The sequence below is a fragment of the Morone saxatilis genome, unplaced genomic scaffold (genome assembly GCF_004916995.1).
Source record: "Morone saxatilis isolate NCDOM2014 unplaced genomic scaffold, NCSU_SB_2.0 Contig19, whole genome shotgun sequence".
Taxonomy (NCBI): Eukaryota; Metazoa; Chordata; class Actinopteri; family Moronidae; genus Morone; species Morone saxatilis.
In genome coordinates this window covers 12,661,417-12,681,982 of record NW_023339751.1, presented here as the reverse complement: position 1 = coordinate 12,681,982, position 20,566 = coordinate 12,661,417, and the positions used below count along the sequence as shown (strand labels likewise).

The 20,566-nt window shown below is 38.7% G+C and overlaps 1 protein-coding gene across 1 annotated transcript in view; it reads right to left on the bottom strand.

Annotated features, from left to right (window-relative positions):
• pcdh15a (protocadherin-related 15a) overlaps positions 1-20,566 on the bottom strand; it is a 139,712-nt gene that overhangs the window by 92,832 nt on the left and 26,314 nt on the right. The window contains exons 3-9 of the mRNA XM_035663542.1: positions 12,926-13,086; positions 10,799-10,954; positions 9,625-9,744; positions 9,388-9,498; positions 6,105-6,275; positions 2,535-2,643; positions 2,263-2,375 (exon numbers count right to left, since the gene is read on the bottom strand). Of these exons, the coding sequence (XP_035519435.1) occupies positions 2,263-2,375; positions 2,535-2,643; positions 6,105-6,275; positions 9,388-9,498; positions 9,625-9,744; positions 10,799-10,954; positions 12,926-13,086 (941 nt within the window). The remainder of the gene's footprint in view (positions 1-2,262; positions 2,376-2,534; positions 2,644-6,104; positions 6,276-9,387; positions 9,499-9,624; positions 9,745-10,798; positions 10,955-12,925; positions 13,087-20,566) is intronic.

Below are 20,566 nucleotides of genomic sequence, written 5' to 3'. Positions count from 1 at the left end.
CTCTCCATATCCATCCGCCTTTGTCACTTAATTTCATCCTAGTCATCTTGGTAGATATGGCTCCATCAGGATCAATCATGACTTTTGAAGTACAACAGATGTGTTTTATCTAAAATATGCTTGTGATGCTGCAGATCATTCCAACATCAGCCCTTTACCATCCAAAGCATTAACTATGTACACCACATACTGTGCTGCATCAGAGCACTCTCAAGATACCAAAGTCTAATTCTCACATTCCAGCCCCTTGAGCAATGGTTTCTCCCCCTCTCTATGACTAAGGTAGATAAGGCACCTACCATCCTCCACACACATCACTCTATCTATGTTGGTCTTTTCCTGCTTACCCTTTGAACTGTCTCCCTTCCTCTAGCTATGTACCATCCTCCCGAAGACATGCAAAATGCCTCTAATATGATCAATCTACCCTTGCTTCCTTCCTCACCTGGAAATCAGCTCTCCCTCTCATCTCTTTGCTCTCCAGCTATCCCGGTAAACAGCAGGTCACGCAGTGCTCTGAGGTGTCTAGAGGTTAGTGATGGGTGGATGGAAAGTTCATCTGCACTGCTGCTCTGCACCAGCAGCACTGAGGCAATCCCTGACTCTGCTTGAAATTAGGATTCATGAGGGCGCAGCAGCCCATCCTCCTGCTAAGTCCATAAATCATAACATCTTTTTCACCCCCATCTCCGAAGCAGCAAAAGATAAGGTTAATGGTCTTTAGGACTGAGGTTATCTAAGTGGAGCAGGTAAGGGTGCATGCTTAAGTTATAGAGATATGAGTTAAACTTAATGTGGCACAAGTACATAAAAAATATCATTACAGAATTGAGATGTTGAACTAAAATGATAAAATGCAGAAGCAGCAGGATAATCAATATTCTACCATTCTACCAACTTTGGTAATGACAATAGCATATTATGCTGTATCCATTTGTGTAAAGGAATTGGCGATAATTCAGTATCATCCTATCAGCATAAAAACAGCATAAGCCCTGGGAAGCCCTGTACAGTATCATCTGTTCTTGTTGCTTAGTTTTTAGATACAGCATCTGACATTGTAGAGTGTTGGATGACAGACTGTAGTGGGTCTACTCGCTGTTAGGAGTGGTAGTTGTTTTGCAAACAGCAGAAGCCTGATCAACCAACAACTATGAGTTTGCGAGGTACCGGCGCTTACAGCAGGCGGTCTGCTATTATATCAGAATGGTCTGCACACTTGAGCAGAGCAAGTGTGCGTGCCTCCGTTATTTTTGCTGAACTGATTGGGCTTACCTTGTGCAGATATCCAATTAAAAATGTATATAAATGTCTTAATCTATTTATGTTTGATATTTAATATTTAGGTATATAGGTATTATGTGATAATTATCTAGTCACAGTTGTTCACACCTTGTTCTTATTCAAGACAGTTCACAACACTGATAGTGGAAAAAAGCTTCATAGGAATTGAACTACAGAATGTTTTCACTAGGGTGTTGATAAGCTATTGTACAGGGATCTCCTTAAATAATATAAAATGTCTGTGTGAAGCAACAAAAAAAGAAAGTTTGCATGCACAGGTGAGATAAAGCAAGATAGAGAGATCTCATTTCATAACACATAACTGAAACCCAAAAGCTAGAAAAAAGGACTAAAATATCTCAATATCTGTCTGCTGAAGCACAGGTTATTTAAAGTCACACTACTTCTCACTCTTTTGGTTCACAACTGACCCACAGTGGACACGATAAATCCGGTCAATCCTCTCAGAGTCACTCCAGGCCAGACAATGTACTACTACCCTAATGTGAGTGTAGGTTAAAAGTGGATCACTCGTCTGCTCCAAAATCGAGTGATTTCAAAAACACATGTCATATTTAACTGATATTCACTGAATTGCATTAAAATATTTCTGAAATTGTTTTCCAAAAACTTTGTTTTTCCAGGCCAGGAAAATGTAATTTGACATTTCACTTTATATATGAATATTACTTTTCCAATTTTTTTTTATGACTGTACACTACAACCCCAGGAAAGGTTTTTGGATATTTGTAATTCATGCATGTTTTGCTGTTTGGTAGGCTTACAGGATTCTGCACATCTGTGAGTTAACAGCACCACCAGATTATTGTTTGATTTCAGTTTGGTGTAATTTTTGTAAATCTTGCAATCAGTACTGATGACATCCTGTAATCTTAAAAAAATTAAATAAAACTAGCACTGGTTCTGCTAATGCAACAAGAAAGGGGTGAGTAAGTCAAATTGAATGCTGTTGTTTACCTTGATGATGAGCGTGAACCTTTGATACAAGTCCCTGCTAATAGGCTGCAGAACACGCAGCTCTGCAGTGGTTCTGTTCAGGGTGAAATACTTTGAGTATGTGACTGGATGACCTGCAATAAAGAACAGAATTCATAGTTTTGGTTTGAGTTCACTTTATGATACCATCACGAACAGACCAGAATGAACATTCAGAAGTTAAGTCATGGCATACTGACCGAGTCAAAGAACATAAAATGTGTAAAATCAATGAAGAAATGTGAAGAACCTACCAACCAGGATGTAGTAAAGAATGCCAGGCCTGTCTGATGGCGGCTGTATGTTTCTGTCCATGTCCACGGCCCGGATTGGAGGGGTCACATTCAGTGGGTTCAGTTTGCTCTGCAACAAGGGGTGGGAGAGTTAGTCAACACAGCAAGACAATCAAATGCAAATCCATTTATGTTCTGTTGACTATGTAGTTGCACAGCTATTCTCCTAAAATAACTTTGAGTGCCTCATTATGGAGAGACATAAATTACAGTCTTATTAAAAGAAAACTTATGCTAGATATCATCTGCCCTGGAAAATGTTGTAATATATTCATATTTTGACTGCTGTATAATCTTATGTCATGTGTTGTATATTACATGTAACTCCTCCAGATAAAAACAGCACTCTCTATAGAGGAGGCGCCCTGGACTCTCTTCCTGACCCAATAATCTGCTCGTTATCTGCTTTTAAGGGAATGAAAGGAGCTGCTGTGATTGGCCATTTTTGAAGCTCGACCTACCTCCTACCACCTGCTGATACTGTATTCCGCTGAATAATGTTTGTGTTTTCACCACATTGTGCTAAGATTGCTCTTGTGCTTCTGTTTGCCAGAGTGTGCTTGCCCCACCTTTGTGCTAGCAGGTACACTTTCAGGAAAAAGTCTTACACATTGTGGTTTATTCAAAAATGCTGCCAACATGGAATAAAACTAAAAATAAACAATAAATGAAATATTTCTGATACTCAATTCAAGAAACAAATTTGTGACGCAGGCCAGTGCCTTAACAGTCATAATCCATAGCACACTGGCCAATTACTAGAGTGTCTAATTAATAAGCCAGTGCTATTAAATCTGTTTCTCATGAGCATGCTTCTAAATATGCCTGATGGCGTTTAACATCAAGAATAATCTGTTTGTGGTGCTGTAGGCTACTTTTCCTGCTCATGCATACTCAGACACCATCAGCACTAATTACCCAGCTCTACCTCTACACTTTTGCATCAACATATGGCTAAGTAGGAATATGTTTAGCACATCACATTTATGAATACGTCTCCTCATGCAAAATGCCTCCATATGGCTCATACAGTATGTGTAAGCATGCTAAGAAGCCTGTGCTAAACTTCCTTAGCGTAGACAGGCACATGGCTAACAGCTCTCTGGCAGGAAGAATCCCTCCCTGAGGGGGTATATTTATATCTCTGGAGCTCTGGAGTAATCCTTACACCCCTCCCTACCCAGCCCTCTCGCTTTTACAATGTCTGGAGGTGCGCTAAATCAAATCCCCCTAGCTCTGCACAATGATGATTAGCTATAATACCCTCCTCCAGCAGTCATTATCCCGGGGACTCCAGAGCCCACATTATATCCCCCCAGGGCAAAAAATAAATACAGATCAACTTAATAATGCCTGTCTAGCCATTGTGATTAATTACAATACACTCATCAATTATGAGAAGACAAATCTCCCCATGGACAGATATGTTAGCATAATGGTTACACTGCAGAATGGAGAAAAATCAGACACCAGCAAAAAACTGACTGAAAATCGCAAACGCTAATGTAGGCCATTCCTAAAGAAGAACTGTTGTGAAATTAAATTGTTCACTGTTTTAGGAATGTAAAAGGAGGGGAATAGGAGGTTAATGTTATGGAACACTTAATACACCAGAAATACTTTTAAATTCTAAATGTGTAAAACAGACATTCTATTGAGAGTAATGTAAGCATATACACAGAGTAAAGGTAAATGTAACAAGTCTGTAACACCAAACATCATCTTGGGGCCACGGGAGGATGAAACCATGTAGTGTTTAGAGAGTGAGTAGTGGGAAGACGGGGAGAAAGGCCAACATTTTCTCACACTAATGAAAAAGCTTTGGTTTGTGTAGCCGGTGCTCTCAGGTCCTGCATACTTAGCAGTCTGCAAACCTTTTATCATAAATTATACATTACATGGGCAAACTCTAAATGGAAAGTCTGGACAAACAACTCACTATGGCAGCTCCCCCTGAACCACAGCTACAGATATGCACATGCAGTCCATGTGTAAACTGTACATGCATCAATCTATAACTTTTATATTTTCTCAATATATATATATCTCCCATTGTGTCCTTATTGTGTCATTATTACCAGCTTCTCTGTTATCTAATCTCTCTCTCTGTCTCAGTTCAGTTTAATTCAATTCAGTTCGACTCCTGTGTCACATGTCAACCCAGTACACACGCAGCCTTTTCCCAATACTACATTAGCAGTATTTGCAAGGTACCCTACAATTTCATCACGCTCGAGTTATTGGCGCTAATGAAAATAAAAGTTGGTTTGCTAACAATTAACAACAAAGGAACTTGGCGTGTATTTGCAAAGCAATTCCACTTATTAAAAACATTTCGACATTGCAGTAATTATTTCACATTAACTACTATACCTCATAACAGTGAGTGTGAAGTGTGAAAATAATTATACTGGCAGGTCTCCAACATATAAGACTTTTAGTTTGTCAAGAGCTAAAACACAAACAAGAACATTCACACCTTTGGGAAAGTTCGAGTTTATAATTCACACCTCTTGTAGTGTGTCTTCCGATTATGGGAACACCTATGTTATGACACGGAAAACATACAAACACCACACAGAAAGAAGTCTGCTAAGATTCAAACCCTCGTGCCTTGAAGATGCCACAATCCCAACCCCCATCCAGTCTAGTCCATTAAATCCAATCCAATCCACTCCAGACTACTCCAATCCAATTCAATTCAGTACAGTTATATCCTAGTCTAGTCTAGACTGCTGATGAGGGCTGTGTTATCAAGTTGAAACCTCCAAAACAAACAAGTCAGTAGACCTTGAGTGAAGATTGTTTTGCCAATTGATGTTCCATAGCAGTACTAAATGGACCTTGAGTTGAGATTGTCTTGTTAATTAGTCCACTATAGTCCAGTCTAGTCCAACGCAGTATTTCAGCACAGTTCACTTGAGTTCAGTCCATTCTAATGACCTTTAATGCATAGAAATACACAGTAAATAGATAGATCGATAGATAGATCGATAGACAGACAGACATAGATTAACACATGGTTAAACCTTTTATATCCAATTTCTACTGGTGCACCACTTGTTCTCTCCACCTCAGACCCTTTATCTTAGCTGCCACATCTTTCTCTGTATTTTCTTGCTTTTATGAACTCCAGTGGTGTTTAGCTGTCATCCCAGGTCAACTCAGCCTTCAGCTCTAATTGCTGGTCCAACAGACCAGAAAATGCCCCTGGAATTACCATGCTGAGACAAAACAGCAAAGCTTAGTCTGCCTCCAGGTGTGGAGGCAAAAACAAAGTGTAAGCGGACAATTATGCTATTTAACAGGTGTGGCATAGTTTAACATTTAGTAGGAATGTACACATGGAGCAAAAATGCATCACAAATCTGAGTAACGTGACCGTCCATGCACACGCAGGACAGCAGATAAAAACACAACATGCGTGCATGATAATACAAATATGCACATATTATTAACAGGAGGAAAGCTGTTAAAATGACCTTGTGGAACAGCAATGTGTTCACACTTGCCTGTCTACCTGGTTCTTACCGGTTCAGTGAATTCAGGGATAGCAACACTGTAGGTGAGGGGATTGCAGTCACGGGTGTTGTTCACCAAAACACAAGGCAGGAACATGGGGCCCAGGTCGTCTCCATCCAGAACGTCCACAGTCAGAGTTGTGGTAGCTGTTCGCCTGTTGGGGGGGTATGGAGCACGGTCCTGGAAGATGAACAAAGGCTTTCAGTTTCAACCTTCAAACACCCAGACGATTTGTTGCTTTTTGCACTGGGGCCGCACGCTGCTGGAGCTAAAATCAATAGAACATGTTAAAACCATGACATATCTCTGTAGCTGTTCTTCAGCATATATTACAGTGGTGGCCATTATGGAAGCTCACGGTCATGCCTTAATTCTGTTTTTATTCTTCATTTGTTTGGCTGAGGGGAAAGCGTACTTCAACACATTTTCCTATGCTTTAAGTAGAACAGTATTTAAATACCTTCTACAGTAAATAAAGCAACAACAAAAAAAAATACACTATACACTGCATCAATACCAGGTTAGCTAAGGAAACAGACCATAACCACTGCTAAATAACACATTTGATATCTTAATGCAATAGGGAAAACTTATTTATATCATAAAGATAGAAAATACACAATTCAAAAGTAGGTTGTATAGGAGCATATAAACATCCAAATTATTTTGCTTATTACTGTATATTTTTAAGGTCCAGTGTATAACATTTAGAACTTTATGTATTATTAGAAATAGAATATAATATTCAGAGGTATATTGTATAATCATCTAAATATAGGAATCGTTGTGTTTTCATTACCTTAGAATAAGATATTTTTATCTATAGACGCTGCAGGTTGCCTTCCATGGAGTCCACCATGTTAAACCGCCATGTTTCTACAGTAGCCCAGAATGGACAAACCAAACACTTTCTCTAGATAGGGCCTTTCGCCTTTTTTTTTAAGTTTTCCAGCCACCATATCCTATCCTACACACACAGCCCATTCTCATTCTCAGATCGTCAAACACAGACGCGAGCAGTGTTCAATTAGTTGCAATCTAAAACTTCACCGCTAGATGCCACTAAATCCTACACACTGGCCAATTACAAGCATGTTGTTGATTAAGTTACCTGTTTGGTTTGCTACATAATAAAACCATATCTTTGAGTTTTTCAACTAGTACTCAGGTAAAAAGTCTGCCACTTGACCATTTGAATGGAAGGGCTGTTATGAGTCAACAGAATGTCCAATATCAGACTACTTCAATCCAGATGGTACAGCACTACTCATCCTTTTCCTCTTAAGAAAATTATTCTTGGCGATAAAACACATCTTTACAGCAGTTATCCTTAAAGATTCACCCTTGTGGTACTGTTGCTTGGCAGAGGGGTATCCTGAGAAGCGAGCAGCACAGCACTTCAAAGATTTTGCGTTGTCAGTGTAATTGAACTCTTGACACAAGCAGCGCAGAGTTCTAGTAAATACCATGTCTTCTTTCTTTCTCTACTCTGACATACTCTTGCAGGAGAAAATGAAATCTCCCTGGAGGACCTCTTACCAGGCTAAAGGCTTGAGTCTTTTGCTCCCTCATGCAGGAAATGTAGTGAATAGGAAGTAGACTGACTGCTAAATGATATCTGTCCTCCAGTACTCCACCTCTTCCAGTTTATAGTATAGAAAATAAGATCTGACCTCTTGCTAGGGTGAGTGAATATGTAATCAGTGATCAGTGAATTATAATGATATAAAGCATGTTAACGGTTTCCAACTGAGACTCTCAACTTTCAAACAATAAGGCTTCCAGGACTGATCATACAGGAATGGGAAACTCTTAGATCCCAGCCTGGGAGTTTCTCTAATTAAAATTATATTCTTGGCCAGTGGCTTTGTGGCGGCCCTTGGTCAACAGACATTTGCTGCCTAATGACTAATGGTAAGGGCCGGAGCAGGAATAAAAAAATCACCTTCATTATAATTCATACTCAATTACTTGTGTTACAATATTTTCTCGGTCATGTTGTCTCACGAGAGTGTGAAGGAAAATGCCTTCCCTCAAGTAAAATCCATAATTAAAACAACTCTGATATGCAAAGCTTCTCTGGTATATATAGACAGTTATCTCGGAACGTCTCATAGACATCTTCAATCACTTTTAATGAAAAAAAGTAGTAATGAAACACTGGAGGGTTGAGGCCTCTCAGCCTAATATTGCTGACTGTGAGCAATCTCTTAGTATTCTCTTAGAATTAGTTAACTGTGTTTATGCAATGTCCATACACTGTCAACTGAAAAATCTCTTATTACATTTTAAGCATCCCTCTTTTCAAGAAATCAAGGAAATCAATGTAATCTTTTACAGCACAAGGTTGTATAATAAAATAAAAGTTTGCAGTTCCTACATTCTACCCCTATTTCATCCAAACAGGACATTAGCCAGGAGCAGCCTTAAGTCCAAACTGGGCCAGCATGTCTCCTATCCTGCTCTCTTTTGTCTCGTCCTGGAGCGACAGCACCCGCCATGGTGGGCTGGTCGTCACAAGTGCTGCTATTTAATCCAAACCCCACCCATCCTTTTCTGATTCAGCAATAAAGCCGAAAACAGATTTAAAAAACCCCAGAGGAAATAGCCTATCCAAGGCAGCATCAGCATGCGCAACCATTGCCATAGTCAAAATCTCCTGATCCAGTTGATTTTAACAATTTTGGATTAGCCGCTAAAAATTAAATCAAGTTATGTTTTCAGCAATAAGTTGCAAAAAATATCAATTAAAACATAAAATGTAGCAAGTTTGAAGGAGCAGCTGCATATACAGGCACAGCCAGTAAAACTAAAAAATAAAAAGGATTGTTTGACAAACAATGATGACATCTCTGAAAAAAGAATATCCACCAAACCTTGATGTAAAACTACAATCAGGAATAGAAATGATGCAATGTAAGGACTAGAACACATCCAAGCAGCAAACTATTGGCAACATATTCAAAACATTAATCCCCTATTCACCCAATTGGTGGGAACACCCTCTGAGGTCAAGAAAAAAAAACAGGTCCTTGAATGTTCTAATTCCACTCTACACATAGAAATGTGCAGCTGCTACTGAATACAAAGAATCATCCTTGGTTTAGTGGCATTAAGAGTTTCTTTATCCTCACAGTGGTGAGGTAGACAACCTCCAGCAACATGTACAAATCAGGTCGTATTTATAAACTGTTTATAGTATAAATCAGTACATTGAGCCTTTAAGGTCTTATGGCACTTATGGTCTTACACACTTACGATCAATGGTGATTGTTCAGATTAGCTTACTTACATTGGCTTGGACCAAAACCAGGTAGCGAGTTCTTTCCTCATAGTTTAGCCTCTCCGCCAGAGTAATGTGTCCTGAAAGGGTGTTTGCGACACTCACTGTTCTGTTAGAGGCCTGAAAAAGATATGAATCGATATGATAAGACATAAAGAAAGGTGAATGTGAGCAAAAAATCATGATTGTTGAAGAAATTTACAATGGTGTAGAGGGTGTTTATCATGGCGTGACTTGTCCATATACCGGGTCATTGGGGTTGTAAAGGATGCTGTATTCTATATGTCCATTGGGTCCATCGTCAATGTCCGTAGCGCCATTATTTCCTGAGAAGCCAGTGAAAATGGTCGTTCCAACTGGTGTGAGCTAGAGGAAAATATGGGAGTGGGGAAAAAGAAAAGTCAACAGCTCAAACAGCCCCCTGTGAGTATGTCTACTTACAGCAGAGAGCTCATGCATATAGCTATTACTATTGCCACTACACCCCATTAGTATACAAAAAGAAAGAAAATATCAAAAAGGGGAAATGTTGCAGTCAGCAGCAGTCTAAAGGCTTATGCACACTGCTGACAGAATAACAAAAAGTAAGTATGAGAACCATTGCTGTTCCCCAGAGCCCTCAGCAAAGTCCACAGGACCAGGCAGCGGGCAGGGGAGCTTGTTCAAGGGGAGACGTTGACAGCGATGTCGAATGACTCACTATACTGTTGGCGCAGCTGCATATGGATGTGATAACACACTGTGATAGGAAGTTCAAACACGCAATGTACATAAGTTGTACACAACAGAGAGGAAAGATGTTGTCTAAAACTCAGCAGGAAATTGTCTCCTAATCTCAAAACACATGACTGTAAAGTCAGAAGACTTGATGAATTGTCTTGAATCATTGCAGGTGATGCAGGTTTATTTTGGAGCTATCCTGTCTTGTGCTCACAAGATGTACATAACTGACTGCAGAGCAGGCTGCAACACAATTCAAGAACCTGACTTGCCAGTTTGCATTAATACGTATGTGTCAAATGTACAAACTTGAGGAAAAAGAACAAATACTTCGACTGTTGTATCTCAGTCCGTGTCAGCCACAGTGTGGGAAAAAAAGACTGTAGACCCACATTGTACATTATTGTTGTAAAATATAAGTTGTGATTACTTTAAATGTCAAACCTAAAACATAATAATAATGTATAGTTGACTAGAAACTACTACTAACTAATAAGTGCAGGACATCAGACAGTCAGGTTCTTCAATAACATTGATTCAACAACTTAATTGGACACTTCAGGACCTGTTTGCCCAAGTGGCCTCAGATGTAAAGCAACTATGTGTGGAAGTCCTTGCAGACCCCACTGGTATCAAAAAGTTTTGTGCAGCAGACAGCAATGCAAGCCACTACAACCAACAACAGGAGTTGCTCCCTTACCTCGTTTACTGCAACATAGTAACGAGGCTGCTGAAAGCGAGGGGTGTTGTCATTCATGTCCCTCACAACAATCCGTACTTCATGGAAAATGACAGTGCCAACCAGCTCATTGGTGCACTGGACCTGCACTACAATTGTGGTGATGTAGTTCGGGGGCTGCGAGAGAGAAAAGAAAGACATGTCATTTAAGTGTTACAATGGAAGTTGTTCCTTTTTTCCAACATACAGTTAGTCCTACGGTTGACTGCCACTATAATAAGCTATAACATAAGTGTTTTTATTTTCTTCCCAGAACAGTATCTTGCATTATATATAGAATAATAAACTCCACTGACCTTCGCTGGATTCAAATACTTCCAGTAAACAAGCCAAATAACCAGCACAGAATTGAGCAAACAATACACACAATGTTCAAAGAAAGGAGAGAGGATTTTGGCCAAAAATGTTTACCAGCATCCACGAGGGTTATCATTAGAACCAATTTACTTTGTTTGTTACAATGTTTCTGGTGGACATTATCTTCACATTGAAGACTCAGCCCAAATTGCTATGCAATCCTCTTGTTAATTATGTTGCCAGCATGATATTGGAGTAAACAAATCATGGCTATTGTTATTTTATTTTAAGCTGGACTGTGGAGCCTGATTTTGTTTTTTTACATGTAATAAATAATTAAAATGTCTGATGAAACGAAGAGGTGTGAGCCTGGGCCAGAGTCCTGCCCCAAGTCTGGTACCCACAAAAACATTGTGTAAAGGGTAAAAAAAAAATTCTTTATATAACTTATATAAAAATGAATTAAGTGCAAGCGGGCAGTGGGAGAAAACAAAAATGCGTCTTGTCTTTTTTCTGGAGAAATCAGAAATGAAATGACAGCACAGAAAGGAAAATATTTAATCAGCAGTCAGGATTTCCTTTTGTTGTGAAAGTCACAAGCTCGCACATCCTCTCTAAGGAAACATAAAGCTGCAGCAGGAGAACAGGTGTTGCGCCAGTTAACTGAAACTTTTCCAATAACACAGGTCTCCAACCACAGGAGGACAAGGACACTATAACCCAGTAAATTGTTTGTAAAAAAGTTTGTAATCTGGGACATCATATTGTTTAATAATGTGTGTGGACATGGATTAAGCAGAATTACACAGGGCTTAATTGACATCAGTGCCCAGCTGCAGCGTAGTGAGTCGTAGTTGGTGATTAAGTTGGTTAATTAGCCTATGATTCCAATGAATGTTTCCACATGTTAAACTTATAATTGTGCAACTGACCCGTGTCATTAGCACGGGTCACAAGTTGGATCACAGGTCATATATTAACGGGTCGGGTCTGGTCGGGTCAGAATTTGATTTGGAGATAATTGTTACAGGTCGGTTCTGGTTCTGAGCTCTGTCGGTGCAGGTTTCCAAAACTGGACCCGAACAGCCTGGGCTGTTCAAATGTACATTGTACAGCAGCAGCTTGTGCTACTTGTCAGACATCATCTGAATTTTGAAACAAGGATGATGTTGCCATATGCGTAATGCAGCTGTCTAGCTTCCCCCTCCCCCTCCCCCTTCTAAGGTTTGACTACAATGTGCTCCTCCACTGTTGTCACTTCTCCTTTTAATTGGCCTTATATATACCCATTAGTAGCTTCACATCCAGCTCCCTCCCCTTAGTGCACATAATCTAACCACACATTTCAAAAACAGTTTCTTTCCGACAGCAGTCACAACACTTAACACCCAGTGCTAACCCCCCTGCACTTCACATCTCACATCCTAAACTGTGTCATTTAGATTGATCTGTATTCGCTGCAGGTTTACTGGATACCCTGCATAACTGAAGTGAACATATAACATACAGACACAGGGCCTGCATTTATTAATTCACTTACTATATTTAGCACTAGAGGCAAATTATCATGATACACTGAAACAAAAGACCACCAACTCTGTTGCTACATTCCATTTAGTATCTTTGCTCTTTGTGGCTAAACAAAAGTGAATTCACATTTGGTATTAAAATGAAGGAGCAATGAGGCAATTAGAGATTAAACTGTTACTGTTAGATGAAATTCTGGTAACAATCAAGGTTAACTGCCTTATTATATTGATCATTACAGATCACAGTTTGTTCTGTACTTACATCTCTGTCCAGGACGCGTCCAGTGCTGTTTAGGTAGAGTCTCTGTCGTGCTGGTTCCAGTATCACCCAGTAGTCATAGTTGTCCAGCAACGTCAGTGATATTGTTCTGCCTGGGTCTTGGGCACGGCCATTTATCTGCATGTTTTCCACTAAAACTGTACCTGTGAAGGCGAGACGTCTCCATTTAATACATGTCACTCTTGTAGAAAGGCATTCACAATCACTGTTTTATTCTTAATAAAATGGTGGTAGAAAATAAATTACATCAAATTAAAAAGACCTGTGACAAAATGTTTTGTTGCTGAAAAAGATTACTGAAAAGCACTGGATGATGAAGGTCATATTACTCCAAACAATCAGCTGCAATGGAAATAAATGAAAAAGGAGCAATTTTGTTGAATAACATTCTAATGAAGCATAATGTTTATCTGAATTAATTTTTCTTCCTGTCTTTTTATCTTGCCCTTTTGATAAAACTTTAAGGAAAAAAACATGATTTCTAAAATTTACTCCTGACCACTCAACAACAGCCCTAGAAGACTGACTGCTTCTGATCTCTGTAGACTTTTCCACATCTTATGTGGGAAAATCTATAACACTGATAATTATCATCCTTGAGGGCACCAACACTTTCTGGTTTATATTCCACAGCTTTTAATCAGTGACTGATTAAACTTTGCCACAGCAGCCCTCTGGGACAACCCTGCGAAAGCCTGTTAAATCGGAGGATTGCTTGACTCCTAAGTGACCAAATTAGTGGATTTATGAAACAACTGGTGGTTCACTAAAAATGGAAAAAAACAATCCAGAGGGAAGTGGTCAGGTATTTTAACTGAGATCAAAATAGGAATTAAAAGTCATACTTAAGTATAAGTACTTCTTATTACGCAACCTGTGGCTCCAGAGCCATATGCAGCTCTTTAAAAAAAACAGACCTTGCGCTTTTTTCTATATATTTTGCCTCAAAACCTCAATAGCTGTGGTTACTAGTCTTGAGTCTCCCTAGCTAGGCTAGCTAAGGATATAAAAAGTCTTGGAGGGAAATAGTGCACAGACAGATTTGTTTGCCTTTACCACTAACTACGCTGGCTAGGTATGCTTGATTTGTGCCGAGAAGTGGCATTATAAGGCTCAAATATGTTTTGCAGCTCCAGACAGACTTTTTTTTTGTAGTTTCTTGGCCAAAAATTGTTCTTTTCAAAGTAAAGATTGCTGACTGCTGTTCTAATGGGTCCCAATTCTGCCTGTCTGGTATGTGCTGTTTTATCTAGAGCTACATGTACCCATACAGCATTATGAAAATACAGCATAACTGAAAACACAGAATTCAAAAGGATGAAACTGACTGACCCACAAAATTCATTCCCCTTATGCAATGGCGAAAAATTTATTCAGTTTATCAGCCTGTGTTAGTTTAACTTTCTGGGGTACTTCTGATTCAGTATTTCTTGAATATAAAACTTGTGGAAATAATTACTTTTAGTCTTTTAGTTTTATTATTAAAAAACTAAAAAATCGAATATATGAAAAAGAATTGAATCAGCTTTGAATTGCAGAGTATAGTATTGTTACAAATGTATGTCAGTCATTTTTGTATCAAATGGTGGACTGTACCTATAAATAATGAAGCTTCTGAATGCTAGAAATACACACCCCTGCTTGTAACATAAGTAACAACTGTCTTCTGACTATCTTACATACAGACAACACCTTTAGTTTTCACCTCCAACACCAGGAGCTCACAGATAAGCCATCAAATAAGCAAAAAAAATTTTCAATAATAACTCATTAAGATGAGGTGATCAGTCACGATGCATCTATGCCACTGAAAATATGAGCAAATCAGAAAATACAGACCATGCATTAGATTCAGATATATTATACATAAGTCTGTGCCGGTGCTTTTGTGTCAAAATGAAAAATGTTTCAATTACTATCTATGACAACAAGAGAATAACCAATTTAGTTCCCAAACACACAGTAACATGTTTTATCCAAACATAACTATATTGGATCAAATATATGATTTATGTGCATATTTTTGTAACCCTTGCTGTTATAACGTTATTCATGTCATGCACCTGTCAGGACGCACCTGCAATACTATAAAATATGTTCACACATTACACTGCTTGTTGGTACATGCCTGAGTAGTAAGGGAAAATCATTTCAGTTTGTGATTGTATATGTAAATGGCTGATTACATCTGTAATAAAATGATTGTCATTGCTACACTTTTCAAGAGCTTAGACCGAAAACATTTGCCATTTAAACGCATGTCAATGCATTTCTAAAAGGAAGACAAGTATATAAAGCAACATGTGAGGGTTACTGGTCAAGCTCATGAGCAAAATCACAGGTGCCAAGCATGAAAACACATATACACATACACATACACTTATACTGGGAGCTTAAGTATTTGGTGGATTTTGTTTCAGTATTGCCTTAATATATCTCATTTGCATTCAACACATTTCACATGTAATTAACAATGTGTCTATAGTAAGCTGGTGATTCAAAGTACACTATGTTTTCTCAAAAAAAAATAGTTTTGCGTCAAGCTAGTGAACTTAACTGTAGAGACTAAAAGCACTTGACATGCCTCACTCAAACCTAAGAGGGTGGTGGTAGTTTAATGGGCTGTTTAATTACTGCCAATAACATCTTGCATTTTATCCTGATAAAGTAGGTTTATCCATTTTGCAGAGTCACTCAGACTCTCAGATACTCAAGAAGGAGCACAGATGGAGGTGTGACGGAAGGGTTTGCCTTATAATTATAATACCTACTGCTGCATTTTTATGCCACTATTAATGACTGTGCTCCCTGTTTGCAGCAGTCAGGGTTTGATGCATTTGTGTGTTGTAATCACAAGGACCTATAATTATCTGTCTCACTTGGGCTAAACTCTGTCTGAAAAATGGATCTTCTAGGAATTTAATTTAAAAGTCAAAAGACCTCCCTGTTGCTGCTTCATTAATCTGAAACACAGCTTTTCATAAATATATCTGCCTCAGTAGCTTGAGTGGTGAGCTACATCTTTTTGAAACTCTCGGGTCATAAATTACACCGCTGATAATATTACAAGGGAGGGCACAGAGAGTCTCCTTTCTTTCGTGAGTTAATTGAACTTCAGCTTTTTTGCTGTGACAGCCAATACTCCCACTGTTCTGGGCACTTCCTCTTTCAGTCTCAGTCACCAAAGTTGTTGATGTTCTCAACAGGCAAGAGGATGCAGAGGTCAGTCAGACTTGTAAAAGAAAGTGCTACCCAGAGTTTACGATGCTTTATATGTACATTATTTCAAAATAAATAAAATCACTGTCTCTTTAGTAGCCTGTGACTCAGTCAGGGTCATCTCTGGTCAGAGAGGCGCCTCTGATCTGGGCTTCAGAGTGGACTAACCCCACAGAGACAACACAGTGGGCTTACTTTTATCCCAAATATCAATAATGTTGGCATCCGTAGATGATGGCACCAGATAAGTGTGGAGGTCTGTTTCTGATTGGGCTCCAGGTTTTGTATGAAAAAAATGTGTTAATAAGGCTAATTGGTATTAGCATGTTTGAAATATGCTTTGAGCGTAATCCATGATCTATATTCATAACAGGTTCAGGGTGCCACACGGAAGCAAACCAAAGGAAATAATTGTTTGGGAGTAAAAACAACCAGTTAACTCACAACTTTGTTGCCAAAGGCAGGAGTGAGTGGGTGAACTAACTCCTACTATTTTTAAATTGTTCAACATCATTTGATCTCTACGAAACCAAATAAGAAAACTATATTTTCTTTTCCTTCAAAAGTGAGTGGATAATAAGCAAAGTATAAATGATGGTATGCTTTTGGATGATGGGGGCTGAAATTAATATCCTGAGAAAATAGCTGCAATTAATATGAACAGATAGCATTGTGCTGAAAGCTGAAGGATATAGGTCAACAACTATTTCCGTTATAATTCATTAAGTGTGAACACTCTCTTTAACAGGTGTTTAATGGTTCCCTCTTTACTCACAATTTCCTTTCCCCTCCTCCCCCGTTTTTTTTTTTTTTTAAACCTCTGTTGAAAAGGTTTTTTCCAGTGACTTTAACTATTTTGTACCAGTATCAAAGATCTTCTTTTGTGGGTAAAGGTTCTGGAGGAAATTGTTCAGATCAACTGCTGGCTTTATGAATGGGAACTATATGTCTGAAAAGTTTCAGTCTTCTTAAATCAACAACTGAGAAAAAAAGCCTTTTCCAGTTTTTCTACATCTTTGTGCAACGTTTGATACAGTTGCAATATTGCACATAGACTGAAATAGCACTTTACATTTTAAGTCTTAACTCTGGTAAAACCTTTAGCATAGGCCTGAGTGACTGTATGAGTCATATTTTTACATTGCCTCTTTCAACATCTAATTCACTATCTATTTCCACTTTTCTGTGGATGACACAGATTTACTTGGGCAATGACCAAACACAAATGTGCTGTGGCCACAGCTGTCTCTAGGACATCCATTATTGCTGATGCTCAATGCCAAAAAAGTCTTGAGAGCCTCATAACTGGCCAAAACCCCTGATTTCTAACCCCTGAAGCTCTCTATCCCAGTTTGTTACTCAGGCACAGGAGAAATCCAGTTGAACAAACTCAGTATTACTAAACTGACCATCAGCTTTTTTGGTCTGGCTTCCTTAACTCAGTGGGTGTGGGGTATTTTTACCCAGTTTCACAGACTTGTTTTTAGCTTTCTGGTGACTTTCGTAGAATACAAATAACAAAATAAGTACATTGCAACAGCATTTTTATGTAAAATACTTTTTAGGAAAGAATACAAAATGATTTGGCCCTCTGGCGTGAATTTGCATTAACATCTGGCATAACCTAATATTCATCAGTTTTCATTTGATTAATTTTTTTTTTTCATATTAATTTTTTGCCCCTGCACAGAGATTCTGTGCACCCCGCTGCCCTCTGAGGAGGACGAGGTGTGAGAGATCTCTTCTGCGTGTCTATTTGAGCAGTTAAACACAATGTACAGTGAAAGTTTGTCATAAATTGGGAGAAATACGGGATAATTGTGACCCAGGGAGGGACCAGGAGAGGGAAATGAAAAAATGTGAGTTTCCCTGGAGAATCAGGAGGGTTGGCAAGCATGCATTCAGTTCTCCCTAAAACAAACCTATAGACTGCTATTTGTCTTTGTAATGTCCCGTCTGGATTATTGAATTTGCTTCCTCTGGAAACGGTAAAAGTTTCTTTCTGGCAGTAAATGAGAGCATATTACCCATATCCTGGCATCACTTCACTGGTTACTTACTAATATTAAAAGGGATTTAAGATCTTACTGATTATCTTTAAAGCACAGGGGGGTCTTCATATGTGCCAGCTTGTTGGCGGAGATCCTGTGAAGTTCCTGTTTTGGATGTTTAAAAGTCTAAAGACCAATGAGATCAGCCTTTTGTATTTCAGGTGCCTTGACTCTGGAATGAGACTGTGGCCAAGTTTCCTGATAATGAAAGACCACTTCTCCTAACAACGTTAGACTTTTACAGACATTTGCTCAAAAAACAATGAAAAGTGAGTGCATGCGCACGGCTGCTAAACAGGGACGGAGCCAGACATTGTTAACAGGCCAAACCTAACACAATAAAAGCCATGTTAACAAATTCTTGGATCCTGTCCATACATGTTCAGCTTTGTCCACCACCTTTAACGTATGTGAAGTGTTTTAACTTTTAACTGTATTAATTGTGTAAAACAAATATGTTGAAAACAAAATTGGATATAGTGACAGTAAAAAAAGAAAAAAGAAAAACAACATACAGTAAAAAGAAAGGAAGACCCCCAATAGTCCAAAGCAAATGTATAAAAAAGAAAGAAAGGTATATATAAACGTATATACAAAAACACAGGGCAGAGAAAGACAGGGCAAGTGAATTAAATGAGCATGGCTAATTCTGACTGTTGTGTTTTATGGAACAGCTGGTAATTGTATTGTCTCTTTAATATGGTTAGGAAAGCCCCGTAACAAATATTTTATTGTGTAATGTTTTTTTTAGGTGTGTATTCTTCCTCCACAGCCAAAAAGTATAACATTTAGTGCACATTCCCCTAGTGCACAATAGAAATAAAGTGAAAGTATACAATGATTCTGCTAAAAAAAATCCAGTAGCCTACACCTTTCTCCAACAACGTCCTCTGCAGTGCATCATTGCTGTTTGAGCAATGCTGTCACAAATGACTAAGAGGAAGAGGAGGATGAGTTCCATCTGCAATATTTTAAAACCAAACGTGTCTTTATGCTCAGAGTGAGTGGTGGTCAAGCAGCAATTATGGAAAGCATAACTGTAAGAGCACACTTTGCTGTCATCTGTTAAGACTAGAGGGATTTTATCTCAGATAACCCTCAGAAAAGTTTAGCAGAACTTTCTCTAAAAGTTTATGTGGTGCTAAAACACAACACACACGTTCTCTGAGATGTTATTTAAGTTTACTTTCCACTTGTCATGTGTGATTGCTGTGCCCACATACTGACTCAGACTCTCATAAACAAATACAGTACAAACATGTGCACCAGCTGTCAAGGGACCCACTGTGCAGCACACATTGCCAAAAGTAAAATATGTGTATTACTGCCACCACCAAATGAGGAGGGATGTAATAGTACTGCCATCTTAGCACTCTAAATGCTTAATAATAATTAAGTATAAATACTACTTACTAATTACTTATGATAAAATTCGACATGACTGTTTATGCTTTCCTGCCAAAGTAAACTAGAGTCAAAGAGACAAAGGAAAAAAGCTGCAGCGGATTCCTACAGGGATCCTAAAAATGTTGACAACAACAGTTTTTTTTGTCATATACATGTGCGCATGCTGATAATACCTTTGTCAATGCGGGGCATAAAATGATCACCCTGCCATCCTCCAGAATTGGGTTAATTTTAGCCTGGGTGAAACTATTAACTTTTCCCCATCACTTTGGCAGGCGATTAAATTTGCCTCTAGGGCTTGCCCAAACATAGCCCTAATACAAACATAATTTCCTGACTGAAAATGGATGTATAAAAATCACTATGGTACAATAATGTAGTGATGTCAAGTTGCTGCAGCTCATGCTTAATGTATTTATGTGACACTACCACCATGAGAGGTCTTAAAACAATTCAGCTATGAGAAACAGAAAACCCATATACTTAAAATAGAAAAGGTTGCAGAAAATGACATGCACACACATACACATATTTAACAGACATGGCTCTCACTTTACAACAAGACTAACGATCAGACAGAGACGCATCACTACAGGCACAGCCGTTTCAAAAAAGTCTTGGCACAGCACATCGGGAAAAACGGCTGGTGCGCCTGTAGACTGGATCTGCGTGCACAACTGGGTGATCAAATATGATAAACGGGAATAAAAATTTGCTATTGCTCTCTGTTTCCTAAAGACAAGTAACCTACATGAAACTATGGCAACGTGAGCTAATAATTCCCTTTTACATGATCTGTTCCTCTCACATCTTCTGGCATCAAAACAAGAAGGAAAAGATAAAGTAACAAATCTTACTTGATTTGATTGGCTGCCCCGGGCCACACCTTGTGCTTACTAGTCGAAAATATTTAAAATTTTATGCACATCTCAAAATCTTAGCGCAA